Source organism: Artibeus jamaicensis, unplaced genomic scaffold (assembly GCF_021234435.1).
Source record: "Artibeus jamaicensis isolate MK-2021 breed Jamaican fruit bat unplaced genomic scaffold, CSHL_Jam_final scaffold_804, whole genome shotgun sequence".
Classification (NCBI taxonomy): Eukaryota; Metazoa; Chordata; class Mammalia; order Chiroptera; family Phyllostomidae; genus Artibeus; species Artibeus jamaicensis.
The window spans coordinates 1,828,661-1,844,494 of NW_026522055.1; the positions used below are offsets into that span (position 1 = coordinate 1,828,661).

Sequence of the window (15,834 nt, forward strand, 5' to 3'; positions counted from 1 at the left end):
CTGGGGAGAATCATCGCCATGTCTCATATTTCGCCCAACTCGCCCTGTGCGGAGTCAGACTGGTTCATCCACTTCAGCTTTCCCTGTGATGTCTCCTTCACCCCTGAGCCTACACCTGACCCTGGGTGGGCCTGGGTTCTGTTGTGAGGAGGCAGAAACACGGAGATGAAACAAGCAGAGAATTAAGCTCACTGCTTCTCCCATGCTTTTCGTCATCATGGACACAAATGTTACGTCAGCTCGTTACCTTTAAACTGGGCAAAGGAACTAGACGCTTCCCAAACGCCCATTCACAGTAAACCTCGTTAAATAAATCGCAGCACCTTTACCCAATAGGCTACCCACAACGATGGGACGTTCACAACTGCAGACGAAAATCTAGAGGAACCACACAAATAAAAGAGAGAACAAAACAAATACAGTGTGGTTTTACTGAGATAGGTTTATTATATGGCCGTTAATCTACCTAGACAACACGTGGACATTTCTTCATGGGAAACTCAACTGGTGTTTGCTCAGGGGATCTTCAAGGCTGGTCTGTGTGTGTGTTGGATTTTTTAACAGGTTCCTGGGATCCGCCCCCGCTGTCCCCACCTCAGAGCCTTTGCCCCCGTCCTCCTGTCTGCCTGAAAGTGAAAGCCCCAGATAGTCACGAGGTAGTCACTGCCACCCTGCAGGTCTCGGCTCAAATGCTACCCGCTGGTGTCCCAGAGCTGCTGTAATAAACGACCACAAATTTAGAGGCTTGAAAGAACACAAATTTATTGTCTGACAGTTCTTGTGGTTGGAAGTCCGAAAGGGGTCTCTGTGGGCCGTAGGCAAGACTTTGGTGGGCAGGGTGGCGGCTTTTGGAGGCTCCAGAAAACAGAGTCCCTTCCCCAGCTATTCCAGCCCCTACAGGCCAGCTACATTTCTGGGCTCAAGCCCCTTCCTTTATCACCAAAACCAGGAGTTTACCACTATCTAATCTTATTCTGACTCCCTGCCACTCCCTTTTGGGGTTATAATGGCCATATCCAGACAAGTCTTCTATCTCAAGATCCTCAAAGTTAATCACATCTGCACGGTCCCTTTGCCAAATACAGTCCTGTTTTACGGGTTTAGGATGGGGGCCTCTTTGGGGGTGGCTGTTACATCCCCCTCCACCCCCTGCACAACCACCCAGTGTAAACAAAGCCCGTCTCCCCAACATTTCTTCTCTTTTCTTTGTACCCCTATCCTTTCCCTATTCACAATCGCACCTAATGGATCTGTCTATCTCCTTATTGTCTGTCTTCTCTGCCTGGTAAGGGAGTTTTGAGAGGCAGAGATTTTTGTTCTGTTTGGCCTGTTGAAGGGTCCCCGGGACTCGGAAATGTTTCTGGCACACAACAGCCAGATGCTCGATCAATATTTGTGAAGAAAAGCAGCCGGGATGGAAATCTGTTTCTTATCACTGCAAGAACCTTGCAGAGCAAGCACAGGACTAGGTAGGGAGGGGGGAAGGGACTTGCTCCGGGCCGCCCAGCCATCCGGGGAGTGCGGCAGGGCGGAGACCACACACACAGGCCACGTCTCCTTGCACGCTTTATTGCTGGCCATTCTGGGAAATGTCCCCAGGATCTGATTGGAGAGGCAGGAGCCGTCCACAGACCCTGGAAACTCGGGGGACTGGAGCTTACCATCCCCAACATCCTCGGGAAGGAATGGGGGTTCTGGGAGGAGTGTCGGGTCCCTGTAGGGGTGAGGACTTGCAGGGGGTGGGAGGCCCCAGAATGCAGGGTGCTGGGGTGACTCAGGCCTTGGCTTTGATGGTGTCCTGGATCCACTTGGTGAACTTGCAGAGGTTGGTGTAGACCCCGGGTTTGTTGGGCTTACCACAGGGGAAGTCTCCCCAGGACACGATGCCCTGAAGGGTTGTGCCGCAGACCACGGGGCCCCCGGAATCACCCTGTGGGGGGGGAGGGAGGTACAGAGAGAGTGAGGAGTGTGGGGAGGTGGAGAGAGGGGGACCCACAGGTGAAGAAGGACCAGACAGCGAGAGATAGAGACACAGAGATGGAAATGTAGAGAAATGAAGAGACACAGATAAAGACAGACAGAGAGAGAGAGAGAATATTAACACTTCACCAAGCACCCAGTTACACCCCTCTCTACCCAACCCCTGCATGTCTCTCTCATTGCACCTTGCTATTGCCCTCACTCTCTGCTCCAGCCTTGGGGTACCATATTCCTCCTACTATACACTCATTCCTTCCCCCTTCTCCCCCTTCACCCATCCTTAATGCCAATCCTTCTTGTAGTTAGACCTTATTTTCTCCGAGAGGCAGTTCTCAGCTCCTGGAAGAGAGTTTCTCAACCTGGGCACCTTTGACAGCGGGGCTGGCTAATTCTCTGTGTTCTGTGTTGTTGTGAGATGTTCAGCAGTGTTCTTGGCCTCTATTCACTAGATACCAGTAACTGCCCTCCCTTCCTTACACTCCCATCCCCTGCACAGCTGTGACAACCAAAAATATCTTCCAGCATTGTCCTGTGTCCCCTGAGGGTGCAGAATTACCCCCGGTTAAAAGCTGTGAATGAAAACCGGGCTCCGTGGCAAGTCTGAAAAGCCCAGTAACTGAAAGCAACCCCATGGGATGTTCTGATCATTAAAAAGAATCCTAACTGAGTGGGTTATTGCAAGACGTCATGTCTCATGTGACAGATTAACCTTCACCTTGAGCAGGCCCTGTCTATTGGTTTTGTGCATTTGGGATAAAAAGATACTTAATATGCCAGAATGATCTCCTCTCCAGATCTGCAGAGTAATGTCCTGATACCATGATGAGAGGACCGCAAAGTTCCTCATTGTTACCTTTTACCCCCATAGCTCAGTAACTATGTATATGAGATGGTACCTATCCTGCATCCACCGTGTAAAAGCAACATGTATCTCCCCCTGTTACTTTGTATTCCATCCTAGAGGTCACCCTCCCTTTGATTTCTCCTGCTTCCTTAACCTACCACCAAGGGACATCATGCAGTCTTCCTGAAATCTTCTCCACTGATTCTAACAATGAAAGAAACCACAGCCCTGCTATTCCCTGGAGTGTTTTCTCAATCTCTAGAGATGCGCTTCTGGGTCTGGCGGCTCCAATAAACTCTTTAAACCGCCGTTGAGGTCTGGAACCTCTTTTCGGAGACATTACTGCCCCCTTGGACTAATTGGGGTTGCTGCTCCTTAATTCCCCACAGCTAGTCATTGTTCTCCTATCCTAATACTTGCCACTCTTTACTGTCATTTCTTATTTATGTTTCTACAAAATATGAGTGAAGACACAGACCCTGGCATCCACTCTAAGGAAGGCTGGCTTCAGGCTCCTTTCCCCACCCACAGACACTGTTTTAAGGCAGAAGAGCTTTGCTCCTCGGAACTCTAAATTTCAAGTTTCTTGTGGCCGACTCTTTGGCCTGAGTTTTGGTTTAAGATCCCTGAAGAGTTTCTTTGGGGAGGGAGTCAGTGCATTGAGCCTTGACTCCTTGTCTGTCCAATAAAACTAGTAATAACAACACTTAAATGACTTACTCAGCTGATACACGTGAACTACTGAAAACCGTGTCCCACCATTTAGCTGCTGTCCTTACTAGACTATTCATATCAATATTGTGGTTGTTATTACTTCTTGCTTTTAGTGGCCAAGCCAAGACCACGTGCTGGTATGAAGAAGCAACTTGTTAGTCTGCTCACAAAACCAAAACGAACCCCCAAAATAGAATAACCCGAACACAAGCACTAAGCTCGCCTCAGAGCAAGGCTACATGGCTTAAAATGCTGCCATTCAAATTAGATCTGTTTTCTTCTGATAACCCCCATTCCCACTCCTCTGTCCAGATTTGTGTGCTTCTACTGTGAAATTGGGAGACCTGGGGAACTGTTGAAAGAGTCATGTTTGTAAAATTTGGGGGGAGCCGGTTAAGAGCTTGATCATTCACATCCCAGTAGAACCCTTGAGGGCCTGAATATAGGGGAAGGCTCCTGATGGCTGGACCGGTTTAACTTTAATTGCTGTCATCCTCAGTGTGTATGTGACTTTCATGAGAACACAGGGAAGCTTTGTGTTGGAGATTAGGAAGTATCACTGAACACTGGCCTCCATCCATCTCTCCAGACTCAACTCCTACCAGCGCCATCGGCCCCCCAACACTGTCCCCAGACACAGTGGCTTCTTTCTGTTCTTTGAACCAGCCAATGTTCTCCCTGCCTCAGGGCCTTTGCACACGCTTTCCTTGCCCTTTAACCTTTGCAAGGCTGGCTTTCTTGCATCCTTCAGTCCCTGCTCAAATGCCACCTCTCCAGGAAGGGCTCCCAACCATCATTTTGAATATTGCTCCTGTCACTTGCTATCATAAAACTATGTTTTATTTTCTGCATAGCTCTTACCACTCTCTGAAACTACTCTGTTTAGGCAGTTTCTTGGCCATGTTTTTTTTTCTCCTTCCTACCTTTTTGCTCCTCCAGTCCTTCCACCAACTTTTTGATTGATATTCAGTATTAACAGTTCCCTCTCTCTTTTAAAAAAGTACCTGGCATGGGTTTCTGTCTTCCTCCCTCAAGACGTCTTACCAGCATTGGCTGAAAAAACTTTCATGCTGCAAGACACATAACTGCTGTCTGCTTGAAATTTGCCACAATAAGGAGGCAAAACTGACACAATAGACGTAATATGTCTCTTATATGAAAGGTGCCCCCTTCGATTTCATCTCCGTGCGGTGCCCAACCTGCCCAACCACACAAAGCAGACCTATGCTCTCTCTCTCTATCTCAACTGTCAGGCAGTAGCCACCAGCTGCATCAGATGGGGGTAAGTGGGAGTGGTCAGCCCAAATCGAGATAGACTGTCAGTGTAAAAATCACACTGGCTTTCAAAGACTTACTATTGAAAAAAAAAAGAATGTAAATGATCTCATTCATAATTAGTTCATATTAATTACATTTGGAAATGATGGCACTTGAGAGACATGGGGTAAATATGCTATATTATGGATATTGTTAATTTTATAACAATATTGAGCACTATTTCGTCACCCGTTTATTTTTACTTTAAAAAAATGCTGCTACTGTGCCACAGCTGGATGGCTCAGTTGCTTAGAGCATTGTCCCATACACCGGAAGGTTGCAGGTTCGATCCCTGGTCACGGCACAAACCTATCCCAGCCAGGGTGTGTATGAGAGGCAACTCATGAATGTTTCTCACATCAATGTCTCTCTCTCTCTAAGATCAATGAACATATCCTCGGGCGGGGATTAAAAAAACCTTGCTACTGAAAAATTTTAAACTACATGTACGCCTCACACTGGATTTCTTTTGGACGGTGCTGTTCCACACTATAAGCTCTGTGAGGACGGGGCCCTAACTGATCTGGTCATTCATTGTTGGCTTCTCAGCAACTCAGCCAGGTTCCTGGCTCTGTAGCTGGCACACGGCATATATCTGATGAACGAACAGAGACTTCAGAGTCCTCACCTGGCAGGAGTCTCGGCCTGCTTCATCGCCAGCACAGAACATGGTGTCATCTATCTGTCCCGGGTAGGACTCCTGGCACTTTTCGTGACTCAGCACGGTGATGTTCAAGCACTGGAGGACCTTGGGGAAGTTAACTGTCAAGAGGAGACATGCAGAATAGGAGCACAGTGAGTGTCCGAGACAGACAGGGAGGGACACAGGGCTCAGACGGAGAGACAGGGAGAGGAGTGACACGAATGAGCCTCAGAAGGGACCTGGACACTCACCCTGGGGACTGGTGGTTGTTCCCCAGCCAGACACCAAGCAGCTGGTCCCAGCAGCTGGACAGTGGGAGGAGATGTTGATGGGCTTCACGTACGGAGTCTCATGGACCCTTCTGTTCAGTTTGATGAGCATAAGGTCATTGGCGTGGGCCGGGTGGGAGTACTGAGGATGAGGGATGGTTTCAACCGCTCGAAACATCTGCTGCCCATGCTCATATATGGGTGACGTGGAGTGGTGGCCAAGGCGGATTTTGACAGCTCTGAGGAAGACGGTGCAGGTTACCACCGACCCTGAATTCCATACCACATCTAACGCCAACCACAGCCACAAAACTAGTCCCGACCCCAGTCCACCCCATCCCCAACCCCAACCTGAACCTTTTGCCTACAGAAGCCCCCAACCTGTGCATCCCAAACCCCAAATCTACCCACCCCCAACCTCAAATCCCACCACCTCCAACCCCACCTGTAACTAACCAATCCCAGCCCCATCCTCAATCCCACACCTATTCCCAATGTCAACTCTACCCTAACCCCACCCCAATTTCCATTTGTTTCCTAATTCTATCTCAGGAATACCCTTCCCCATTCCCAACCTCTAACTCAACTCTGAGTCTGTTTCTAATCCCTTCCCAGCCCCCAAACCACCAACTTTCGCATTCCTAACCCTAAACCCGACCCATTCCTAACTCCATCCCTCTCCCCAACTTAACCCCTTCCCCAACCCACTCTTTTCTCCCAACTGCGTCCGGACTCCCGTCCCCAACTCCACCTCCAAAGTCTCCCACAGACCCTGCCTCCTCCAGACCTCCTTCCCGTTCCCCCTTCCCCGGCCCTGCCCAGCCCCTCCTCTTGCAGCCCCGCTCACTTCTTCCGGCAGTGGGCCGCGGTGAGCAGCCACTGCGGGTGCACCAACACGGCCCCGCAGTAGAGTGAGCCGGGCTGCAGCAGCAGGGAAGCCTGCCAGGGCTCGGCGTGCAGCTTGCAGTCGGTGCCGTTGACGATGCGGCTGCTGCTGCTGCTGCTGCTGCTGCTGTCGTCCCTCTGGGTGTCCCCTCTGGCCTCAGCCCCCGAGTCCTGGGTGCTCCCGGCGGCCCCCGCGGCAGGGGAGTTGTCGCAGGAAAAAAAGTCATTGGCAAGTACAGGCTCTGGGTGCAGAAAAGGGGCGGAGCTTGAACTCAGAGGGCGGAGCTTGAACTCAGAGGGTGGGTCTTAGGATGTCAGAGCCTCCCTCCCTCCCTCCCTCCCTCCCTCCCTCCCTCCTTCCTTCCTTTTTTTGGATGTCTGATTTCTGAAGGGCGATTTTGTGGAGAAAGCAGGACCAGGGGTTTAGGGGCGGGGCCAGGGCTCTAGAGGCAGAGCTCGGAGGAGTGTAGAACCACAGAGAGGGAGTGACGCTTAGAACTCAAGGGCAGTACCCGGGTTCCCGTGGGGAGACCGGGCTCGGACTGGCCCTCAGTGTTCCCAGGAGTGGGGACAGGGGACGGTAAAAATTGAGCCTTGGGGTGGGGCGTGAGGATAGGCCCGAGAATAGGGCTTTAGAGGTAAGACCTGGTTTTAAGAAGTGTGGTCAGGCCTCAGTGAATGGGGTCAGAACTGGATGTGGGAGGGGCTTGGAGCCGACTTGGGCAGGGCCAAGACCAGGGGCACGTGGGGGAGTCCTCCTATAACATGGGGGAGCCTTGAATTTGGGAGAAGATGTGGGGCTGGGTTCTAGGGCCTGTTTGAAATGGGGGGGAGTGATAGAGGCTGGACCCCGCGAGGGGGGAAGGGGACGGGGGTGGGCAGAACCCAAGGGCCCCTGACTGGAGGTGTGGCTGAGGGCAAGCGTCCGAGTCAGAGTACACAGGCGGGGGGAAAGTTCAGCTTTCGGGGGCTCCGTGGAGGCGAGAGCAGAGTTGGTTTTCTGCATTCTCAAACACGAGAGCATGGCTGCTGAATGCGCCTCCCACGCCCGCACCAACAGACACCCGGACCCCCTGAGTTTGTTCTCTCGTTCATACTCTTGCTGACGACCCAGAGAAGCGTTATGGACACACGCACCATGGAACACGCACACAGCAGCTGTCACAGACAAGCGCACACGCAGTTACACAGAGACACGCGCCGTCGCCCCAGGGACAGCCACACACCCAGCTCTGGGTACCCACACTCAGGGGCGGCCCAGCCTGATCTCACACGCACGCCGCCTCGCCGTGAGGTGTCTATATGCCTCCTATGCACACCTGCGCACACGGGCGTGACGGCCCCGTGACAAGATTACGCTCCAGGGCCCCAGCGTGGCACACCTGGCGCCACCCACTGTCACACGGCCACTGCCTCAGAGAGACAGCCACTTCTGCACACTCGGTCCGCTGAGGCAGGGACGGCGACTCCACGCGCAGCTGCACCGCCACGCGTGCAGCCCCGCGCAGACACGCAGTCACGTGTGACCGCCCGTGGGCAGAGAGCCTCAAGCAGTCCGACGGTCGCCGGTGGCGCCACGCAAAAGCTCGCACCCAGTCACACTCACACAATCAAAAACACGGATGTGGACTCAGGCCCACCCAGTCCCGGAGCCCGCCGCAGGCAGCCGCCCCTGGGACAGGCCCTCCGGGGCCGCACAGTCACCCACAGCTTCGTCACGCGCGCGCAGGGCTCTCGTTACCTGTCACCCTCAGAATCAGAGCCGTGATCAGGGCGCCGACTATCCACATCCAGGGGCGTCCTGTTGTAGCCATGGTCACTGCGCCTGGCGGGGGAGGCCAGAGAGGGGCGAGGCGCAAGAGATTGTGGGCACCCATCCCCCCTTACCTTTCCTCCCGTACCCCTTTTCCCCAGGGCAGAGAGGAACCAGGTGGACGTTGCCCACTCTCAGCGCCGGGCTGAGCTTTGGGGACCTCCACATCCAGATACCCAGCACCCCTCCAGTCCGGGCGAGGAGGGAGGGCAGAGAAGAAAGACCAGCATCCAAGACCAGAGCCAGACGCGGAGACTGGTGGCTCGCAGGCCCCCTCCCCTAGCCTCACCTGCGCGTGTCCCCCGGGTAGGGGGTGGGGAGCCAGCTCCCAGCTCAGCCGCAGACTTCTCGGGCCTGCGCCGTCCTGCCACCGCCTCCTCCTCGGCTCCCGCACCGGGCCTGGGTTATAACCACCCACTGCCGCCTGGGGCGCATTCCCGGGTAGTGAGGCGCCCCGCCGGGCCTTAGCAATCACTCCTCCGGCCTCCCCACTACGTCCACCCCCAGAGCACCCCCCACCCAGTCCTGACAGTCACTCCCTACCTCCCAGGCCCCGGGGATGGGGAGGGGTCTCCACTCTGGGGGCGCTTCTCCGCGCGAGGGTTTTTCTTTCTTCCCCGCGCCTTCACTCACCTTCCGTACCATCTTTCCAACCTCTGTCTCCGCGTTTTCGGACTCGTCTACCCTTCCTTCGACCTCTTTCTGCTCCCCTCTGGGTCTTTCCGAGTCTCTTTCAGGATAAGGCACCCACGGAGTATCACTGTGAGTCTCTCTCTCTCTCAACTTCCCTGCCCCCACCCGGGCGTAAGGATCCTGTCGGTCCCCACCTCTCTGGGTTCTGCGTCTCTGTATCTTGCTCTTATCTGCGTCTCCACGATCCTCCCTCTTTTTAATGGTTCTGAATACTTTGTATGTCAGATATACTTTGGAAGTCTCAAGTCTGCTTTATTATTATTATTTTTAAATTATAAGGTACTTTATTTTTTACATTTTACTTTGTTGATTATGCTATTACAGTTGTGCTGATTTCCTCCCCCCCCCATTCGTCCCCCTCCACTCAGTATCCCCCCCCCACTGCCTCAGGCCATCCCCCCCACCGTTGTTCATGCCCATGGGTCATGTGTATATGTTCTTTGGCTATTCCATTTCTTATACTGTACTTTATGTCCCCAGGGCTATTCTGTAACTACCTATTTGTACTTAATCCCCTCTCCTCTTCACCCACTCCCATCTGGCGACCCTCAAAATGCTCTCTGTATCCGTGGTTCTGTCTCCGTTCTTGTTTGCTTAGTTTATTTTTCAGTTGCTGAGAGATACGTATTTTTGCCATTTCATTTGTCTGTAGATTTGATCTTCTTTTTCTTAAATAAGTTCTTTTAACATTTCCTATAATGATGGTTTGGTGGTGATGAACTCCTTTAGTTTTTCTTGTCTGGAAAGCTCTTTATCTTCCCTTCGATTTGAACTGACATCTTTGCTGGGTAGAGCAGTCTTGGCTGTAGGTCCCTGCTTTTCACAACTTTGAATATTTCTTGCCAATCCCTTCTAGCCTGCAAAGTTTCTCTTGAGGAGTCAGCTGATAGTTTTATGGGAACTCCCCTGTAGGTAACTAACTTCTTTTCTTCTTTTGAGATTCTCTCTTTATCTTTATCCTTTGACATTTTAATTATGATGTGTCTTGGAGTGGGCCTCTTTTCATCCATCTCATTTGGGACTCTCTGTACTTCCTGGACTTGCATGTCTATTTCCTTCACCAAAGTAGGGAAGTTTTCTTTCATTATTTTTTTCAAATAGATTTCCAATTTCTTGCTCTTTCTCTTCTCCTTATGGCACCCCTATTACATCAATGTTGGATCTCTTAAAGTTGTCTCAGAGGCTGCTTATACTATCTTCAGTTTTTGGGGTTGTTTTTTCTTCTTCTTGTTCTGATTGGTTGTGTTTTGCTTCCTTATGTTCCAAATCATTGATTCGATTCTTGGCTTCATCCACTCTACTGTAGTTTCCCGGTAAATTTTCCTTTATTTCAATCAGTGTATCCTTCGTTTCTGACTGGATCTTTCTTATGCTGCTGAGGTCCTCACTAAGTTTCTTGAGCATCCTTAGAACCAGCGTTTTGAACTCTGCCTCTGAGAGATTGCTTGTCTCCATTTTGTTTAGTTCTTTTTCTGGAGTTTTGATCTGTTCTTTCATTTGCGCCATGTTTCCTTGTTGCTACATATGGGCAGCCTCCCTGTGTTTGTTTTTATATATTAGGCAGGGCTGCTTTGACTCCTGTGTCTTGGTAGTGTGGCCTAATGCGGTAGGTGTCCTGTAGGGTCCAGTGGCACAGCCTCTCCCATCACCCAGGCTGGGTACCGGAGGTGTGTCCTTTGTGTGGGCTGACTACACCCTCCTTTGTAGTTGAGCCTTGATTGCTGTTAGCAGGTCAATGGGAGGGATTTATCCAGGCCAGTCAGCTGCAAGGACTGACTGTGACCACTGACCACCACCTTTTTCCCTCTGTGGAGGATCAACCATGCAGGACCAGGGTGGTGGTGCTCCAACATGGTCTGTAGGTGTCCACTGAGTACACTGGCCCCTGGGGTTTCCTGGGTGATGCAGGCCAAGGTCAGCCCCGACCTATGTTTTGCCCGGGGCCACTCTGCCTGAACTATAAAGCCATCTGAGATGGCTGCTACTTGTACTGGAGATTCCCAGAGGAAGCCAAGCTGTGAATCCAGGCTGGCTGCTGCTACAGCTGGGCCTGGGGCTCACTGAGGCCAGTGATTGTTTGTTTGAGAGGATTCAGGAAGTTGTGAAGCCTGAGCCAAGACCAGCCATTCATATGGTCAAAGCAACTCGAGTGGGCCCTTAAATTGGATGGGGTGGAGCCTCTGGGCATCTCCAAGGCGGGTCACACAGTGTTAGCCATGTTGATGGAGTCTCAGACATGGCACCAGATTGCTAGCTTGGTGGGGGGAGGATTTAGGAAAGGGACAATGGCCTCTGCTCGCCTTGATGACAGACACTTCGGTTCCTCCCAGTATGTCACTGGTGCCTTTCAAGCTGCTACCCTGGTGCTGCAGCTCAGAGGGAATGAGTCTGAGTAGGTGAGTCCATGTGTGGGTTCTCTAAGGGGAACTGCTTGGGGCTCCAGCAGTTTCTCCCACCGACTCAACCCCCACTGGTTTATGCAGCCAGAAGTTGTGGGGACTTATCTTCCTGGCACTGAAACCCTGGGCTGAACACAGTGGTGTGGGACTCAGACTCCTCACTCCCAAGATATCCCTCCCAAATTTTTAAAAAGATTTTATTTATTTATTTTTAGAGAGAAGAAAGAGAGGGAGAGAAACATCAATGTGTGGTTGTCTCTCACGTGGCCCCCACTGGGGACCTGGCCTGCAACCCAGGCATGTGTCCTGACTGGGAATGGAACCGGCGACCCTTTGGTTTGCAGCCTGCGCTCAATCCACTGAGCTACACCAGCCAGGACCCTCCCAAATTTTTATCCACTATGTGTGGGTGACGGACCTGCCCATTCCATGCTTGCACCCCTCCCACCAGTCTGGATGGATATGGCTTTCTTTAATTCTGCAGCTATACGATTTCAATTCAACTCAATTTCTGATGGTTCTGAATGATGGTTGTTCTATATTTTAGTTGTAATTTTGATGTGGTTGTGTGAAGAGGTGAGCCATGTCTGTCTATGCCTCCACCTTGTATCTCTGTGATGCTTCCTTTTTTAGAAGATTTTATTTATTTATTTTTAGAGAGAGGGGCAGGGAGGAAAAAAGAGGGAGAGAAACATCAATGTGTAATTGCCTCTTGTGCGCCCCCTACTGGGGACCTGGTCTGCAACTCAGTCATGTGCCCCAACTGGGAATCAAAATGGCGACCCTGTGGTTCTCAAGTTGGCACTCAATCCACTGAGCCACACCAGCCAGGGCGTGTCTCTGTGATTCTTGACTAATCTCTCTACACCTCTGGGTCTCTATCTATCCTCCCCTGCCTCTCTTCTTGATCACCCTGTCCTTTTCAATCTCTTTCTGTTTCCCTGTTGCTGGTTCTAAGTATCTGTATCTCTATATCTTTTTGTCCCTCTGTCTCCTGCACTCTGCATTTTGGGCCCAGAAGACTCAGGCCACTTTGCTAAGAACCCCCCCCCCCCAACCTTTTCTGCCCTTCACCCTGGGGCTGGGACTACGGAGCAGAAAAGGGCAGGGATCCAGTCTGTGCGGTGGCCCAGCTGCACAGTCAGGCGTGGGCGAGGGTGTTGGGCAGGGCCACCCATCGCTGAGGAAACAGGCCAAGAGGCCAAGATAGGGGGGCGGGTGGCTCTTGGCCCGTTCAGAAATGGGGCACTGGGTGGGGAACCCAAAAAGTGGCTTCTCCCTTGCTGGTGCTGGGCCATCTGAGATTGCCTCTCCTGACCTCTTCTCCATCCCTTCTCTTTCTGCGTGCCCACAACTCTCTGCATCCTTTTCTTTTTTTAATGCTTAATTGCTTATGCTATTACAAAAAAAAATACAGAATGCTTCATGAATTTGCATGTCCCCCTTGCGCAGGGGCTATGCTAATCTTGTTCGTATCGTTCCCATTTTAGTATATGTGCTGCCAAAGTGAGCCCTCTGTGTCCATTCTGTGACTCCCAGTTTCTGACCTGCCTAGGGTGTAAGAAGAGCCAAACACTCATTTAACAGGTATTCGCTGAGCACCTACTGTGTGCCAGACTCAGATCTGTCCATGAACAAAATGGACAAAGACACCTGAGATGCTACCCCTGTAGAGGTCACTTTCCTTGAAGGGAAATCCAGAGTGGCCTTGCTCACTTCTGTCATTCAGCACCTGTTGAAGAGAGGTTTTAGAGTCCGTGAGGCTGGCTTAGTGCACCGGGGGGGGGGGGAATAACTAAAAAAAAAAAAAAAATTAAATTCTGAGCCCTGGCCAGTGTGGCTCAGTTAGTTGGATCATTGCCTGTAGACCAAAAGGTCATGGGTTTGATTCCTGGTCAGGGCACATACCCAGGATGTGAGTCTGATCCCCAGTTGGGTATATGTAAAAGAAGGAGTCAATGAATGTCTGTCTGTCTGTCTCTCTTTCCACTTCCTCTCTTTCTAAAAGCAATGAAAAAAATGTTCTTGAGTGAGGATAAAAAAATAAAATTCTGAGGTTTATTTTGATGATTATGAGGAATATCTCTTGTGTTAAAGTGATAAATCTAGCAACCTAGTACTTTCTTAGTCTTTTAAGTTTAGCTTACAAGCTTTTTCATTTTAGACATGTCTTAACACACTTTTATGTTTTTTAAAATAATAATGTTTGGTCTCCTTTACAAACTGGGTACTGTATCCTGAAACATCTTAAAGTACATTTCTTTTTAAATAAATTTTTAAAAGACTTTATTTATCTTTAGAGGGGAAGGGAAGGTGAGTGGGAGAGAAATATCAATGTATGGTTGCCTCTCGTGCATCCCCTTCTGGGAACTGGCCTGCAACCCAGGCACGTGCCCTGACTGGGAATCGACCCACAATCCTTTGGTTCGCAGGCCTGCACTCAATCCACTGAGCTACACCAGCCATGGCTAGAGTACATTTCTAAAACAAACACATCCAGTCTCTTTTGGAAGTCTTTCATTTGTTAGACAAACCTCCCAGCACTAAAATACACTTTTACGTCTCTGTATGTTACATTTATAAAAATGACCAAGGTTGCATTTTTTCAAGGTTCCCAACATTGGATATTATAAAGTTGGTACGACTCCAACTGAAAAATCACAGATCAATGACACATTTCAAGCTGAAGTCACAAGGCTGTCCCTAAAACAAGTAACATCCTCTTAAACATACAAGCACCTTTGGCACCAACTGTGCAAAGATTCTACTTCAAAAACCATTTGTGTTAAAGACTGGGCCTTAAATATTTCTCTGCTCAATTTGAAAACATATCAGAATTAAAGGAAGACTTTAAAAAAATATTTTTTAATTTAATTATTGTTCAAGTACAGTTTTCTGTCTTTTACTCCCATCCCAGCCCACCCCCCAGTCCTCCCTACCTCCCTCCCATTTCCACCCCTGTTAGTTTTTGTCCATGTGTGCTTTATACTTGTTCCTGTGAATCCTTCCCCTTTTCCCCTGAAATTCCCTCCTTTCTTCCCTCTGGTCCCTGTCCCCCTGTTCTCTGTTTCAGTGTCTTTGGTTATATTTTGCTTGCTTGTTTGTTTTGTTGTTTAGCTTCCTGTTAAAGGTGAGTTCATATGGTATTCGTCTTTCAACGCCTGGCTTATTTCACTCAGCATATTGCTTTCCAGTTCCATTCATGCTGTTGCAAAGGGTAGGAGCTCCTTCTGAAAGAAGACTTTCATGTGGCAGAGCATTGAAGAAGGCTGCTTCCTGCCATTCAAATCCTGACCTGGCCACTAGTACCTATAAGGCTTTGGGCCAATCAGGGAGCCTCTCTAGCCTCAGTTTTCCTATCTGTCATTAGGGAACATAATGGTAGCCAGTGCACAGGCTTGCCCTGAGGATTAAATGAGTTAATATGTACAGCCCTTAGGACAGTTCCTGGCATGTGCTAAGTGAGTGTTTTATTATTATTATTATCCATGAAGGGAGAAGAAGAAAGGAAGTTGGTTTTGGTCTGGGCATTGATGGATTTTCTTCCTCCTGCAGATCCAGGGGCATTTCATGGCCCTAATTTTCATTTATAACTTGTACAAGGGGTTGGTCAAGGCAGGCCCAGAACTGTCCCATGACTCAGCATTTCCACGGACTCATAAAAGGCAACCACTGCTTCCTATCACCTCCTTTTGATAAAATTTCGTATTTCCTTGGTCCTGAAGACACGTAAGTGCTTTTTCTCCAACTCGAAAGATCTTGGGAACCAAGGGTCTCTGTTCTTCTCAAATGCTCCCTCTGTCTTGGGACCCCATCATCCTCCCATCAAAAACGACAAAGGATTGATTTTGTTTAGTAACTGCCAGTTTCATTGTACTCTGTCCTGGGCAAAAAAAAAAAAAAAAAGGCTGCCTTGAATATTTGGGAAGCAGCTGGATTATCTTCCCTGATCCTCCCTCTGTTCCTAATATCTCTGCTCCTAACCCCAGCCCCATGTAGGGCCTTGATCCCCTTTCTCTGGGGAGCTATTACCGGTCCCACTCATCCTCCTGGGAAGACATGTGACTTAGATGTTATTTTTGTTTTCCTCAGGGATGGTGCAGGCGGGGCAGGGTGTAAGAGAAGAGCGCCTCTGTGAGGACAGACACAGCCCTGGGGTTTGGGGGGCAGAGGGGTGTACCTCGGTTCAGGGTCACGTGTGGTGCACGTTGGTGGGAGAACCCCAGGAAGTACGTGGAAGCCTGGGTCCTCCCCCAGCTCTGCCTGTCCACTCCCCT

At 50.2% G+C, this 15,834-nt stretch overlaps 1 protein-coding gene and 1 non-coding gene across 2 annotated transcripts; both read right to left on the reverse strand.

Annotated features, from left to right (window-relative positions):
• Positions 1-774: 774 nt before the first annotated feature.
• On the reverse strand, positions 775-8,900 carry LOC119052035 (kallikrein-5-like). The gene is given in 8 exon segments (XM_037149026.2): positions 775-1,930; positions 5,484-5,617; positions 5,750-6,006; positions 6,615-6,894; positions 8,394-8,477; positions 8,755-8,821; positions 8,824-8,855; positions 8,858-8,900. Coding segments are annotated over 8 exon segments (1,053 nt in total). The 3' UTR covers positions 775-1,774.
• Positions 8,901-12,964: 4,064 nt separating this feature from the next.
• LOC119052044 (U6 spliceosomal RNA) lies at positions 12,965-13,071 on the reverse strand. Its single transcript, XR_005083052.2, has one exon. It is a non-coding gene; the product is annotated as a U6 spliceosomal RNA (small nuclear RNA).
• Between the last annotated feature and the right edge of the window lie 2,763 nt (positions 13,072-15,834).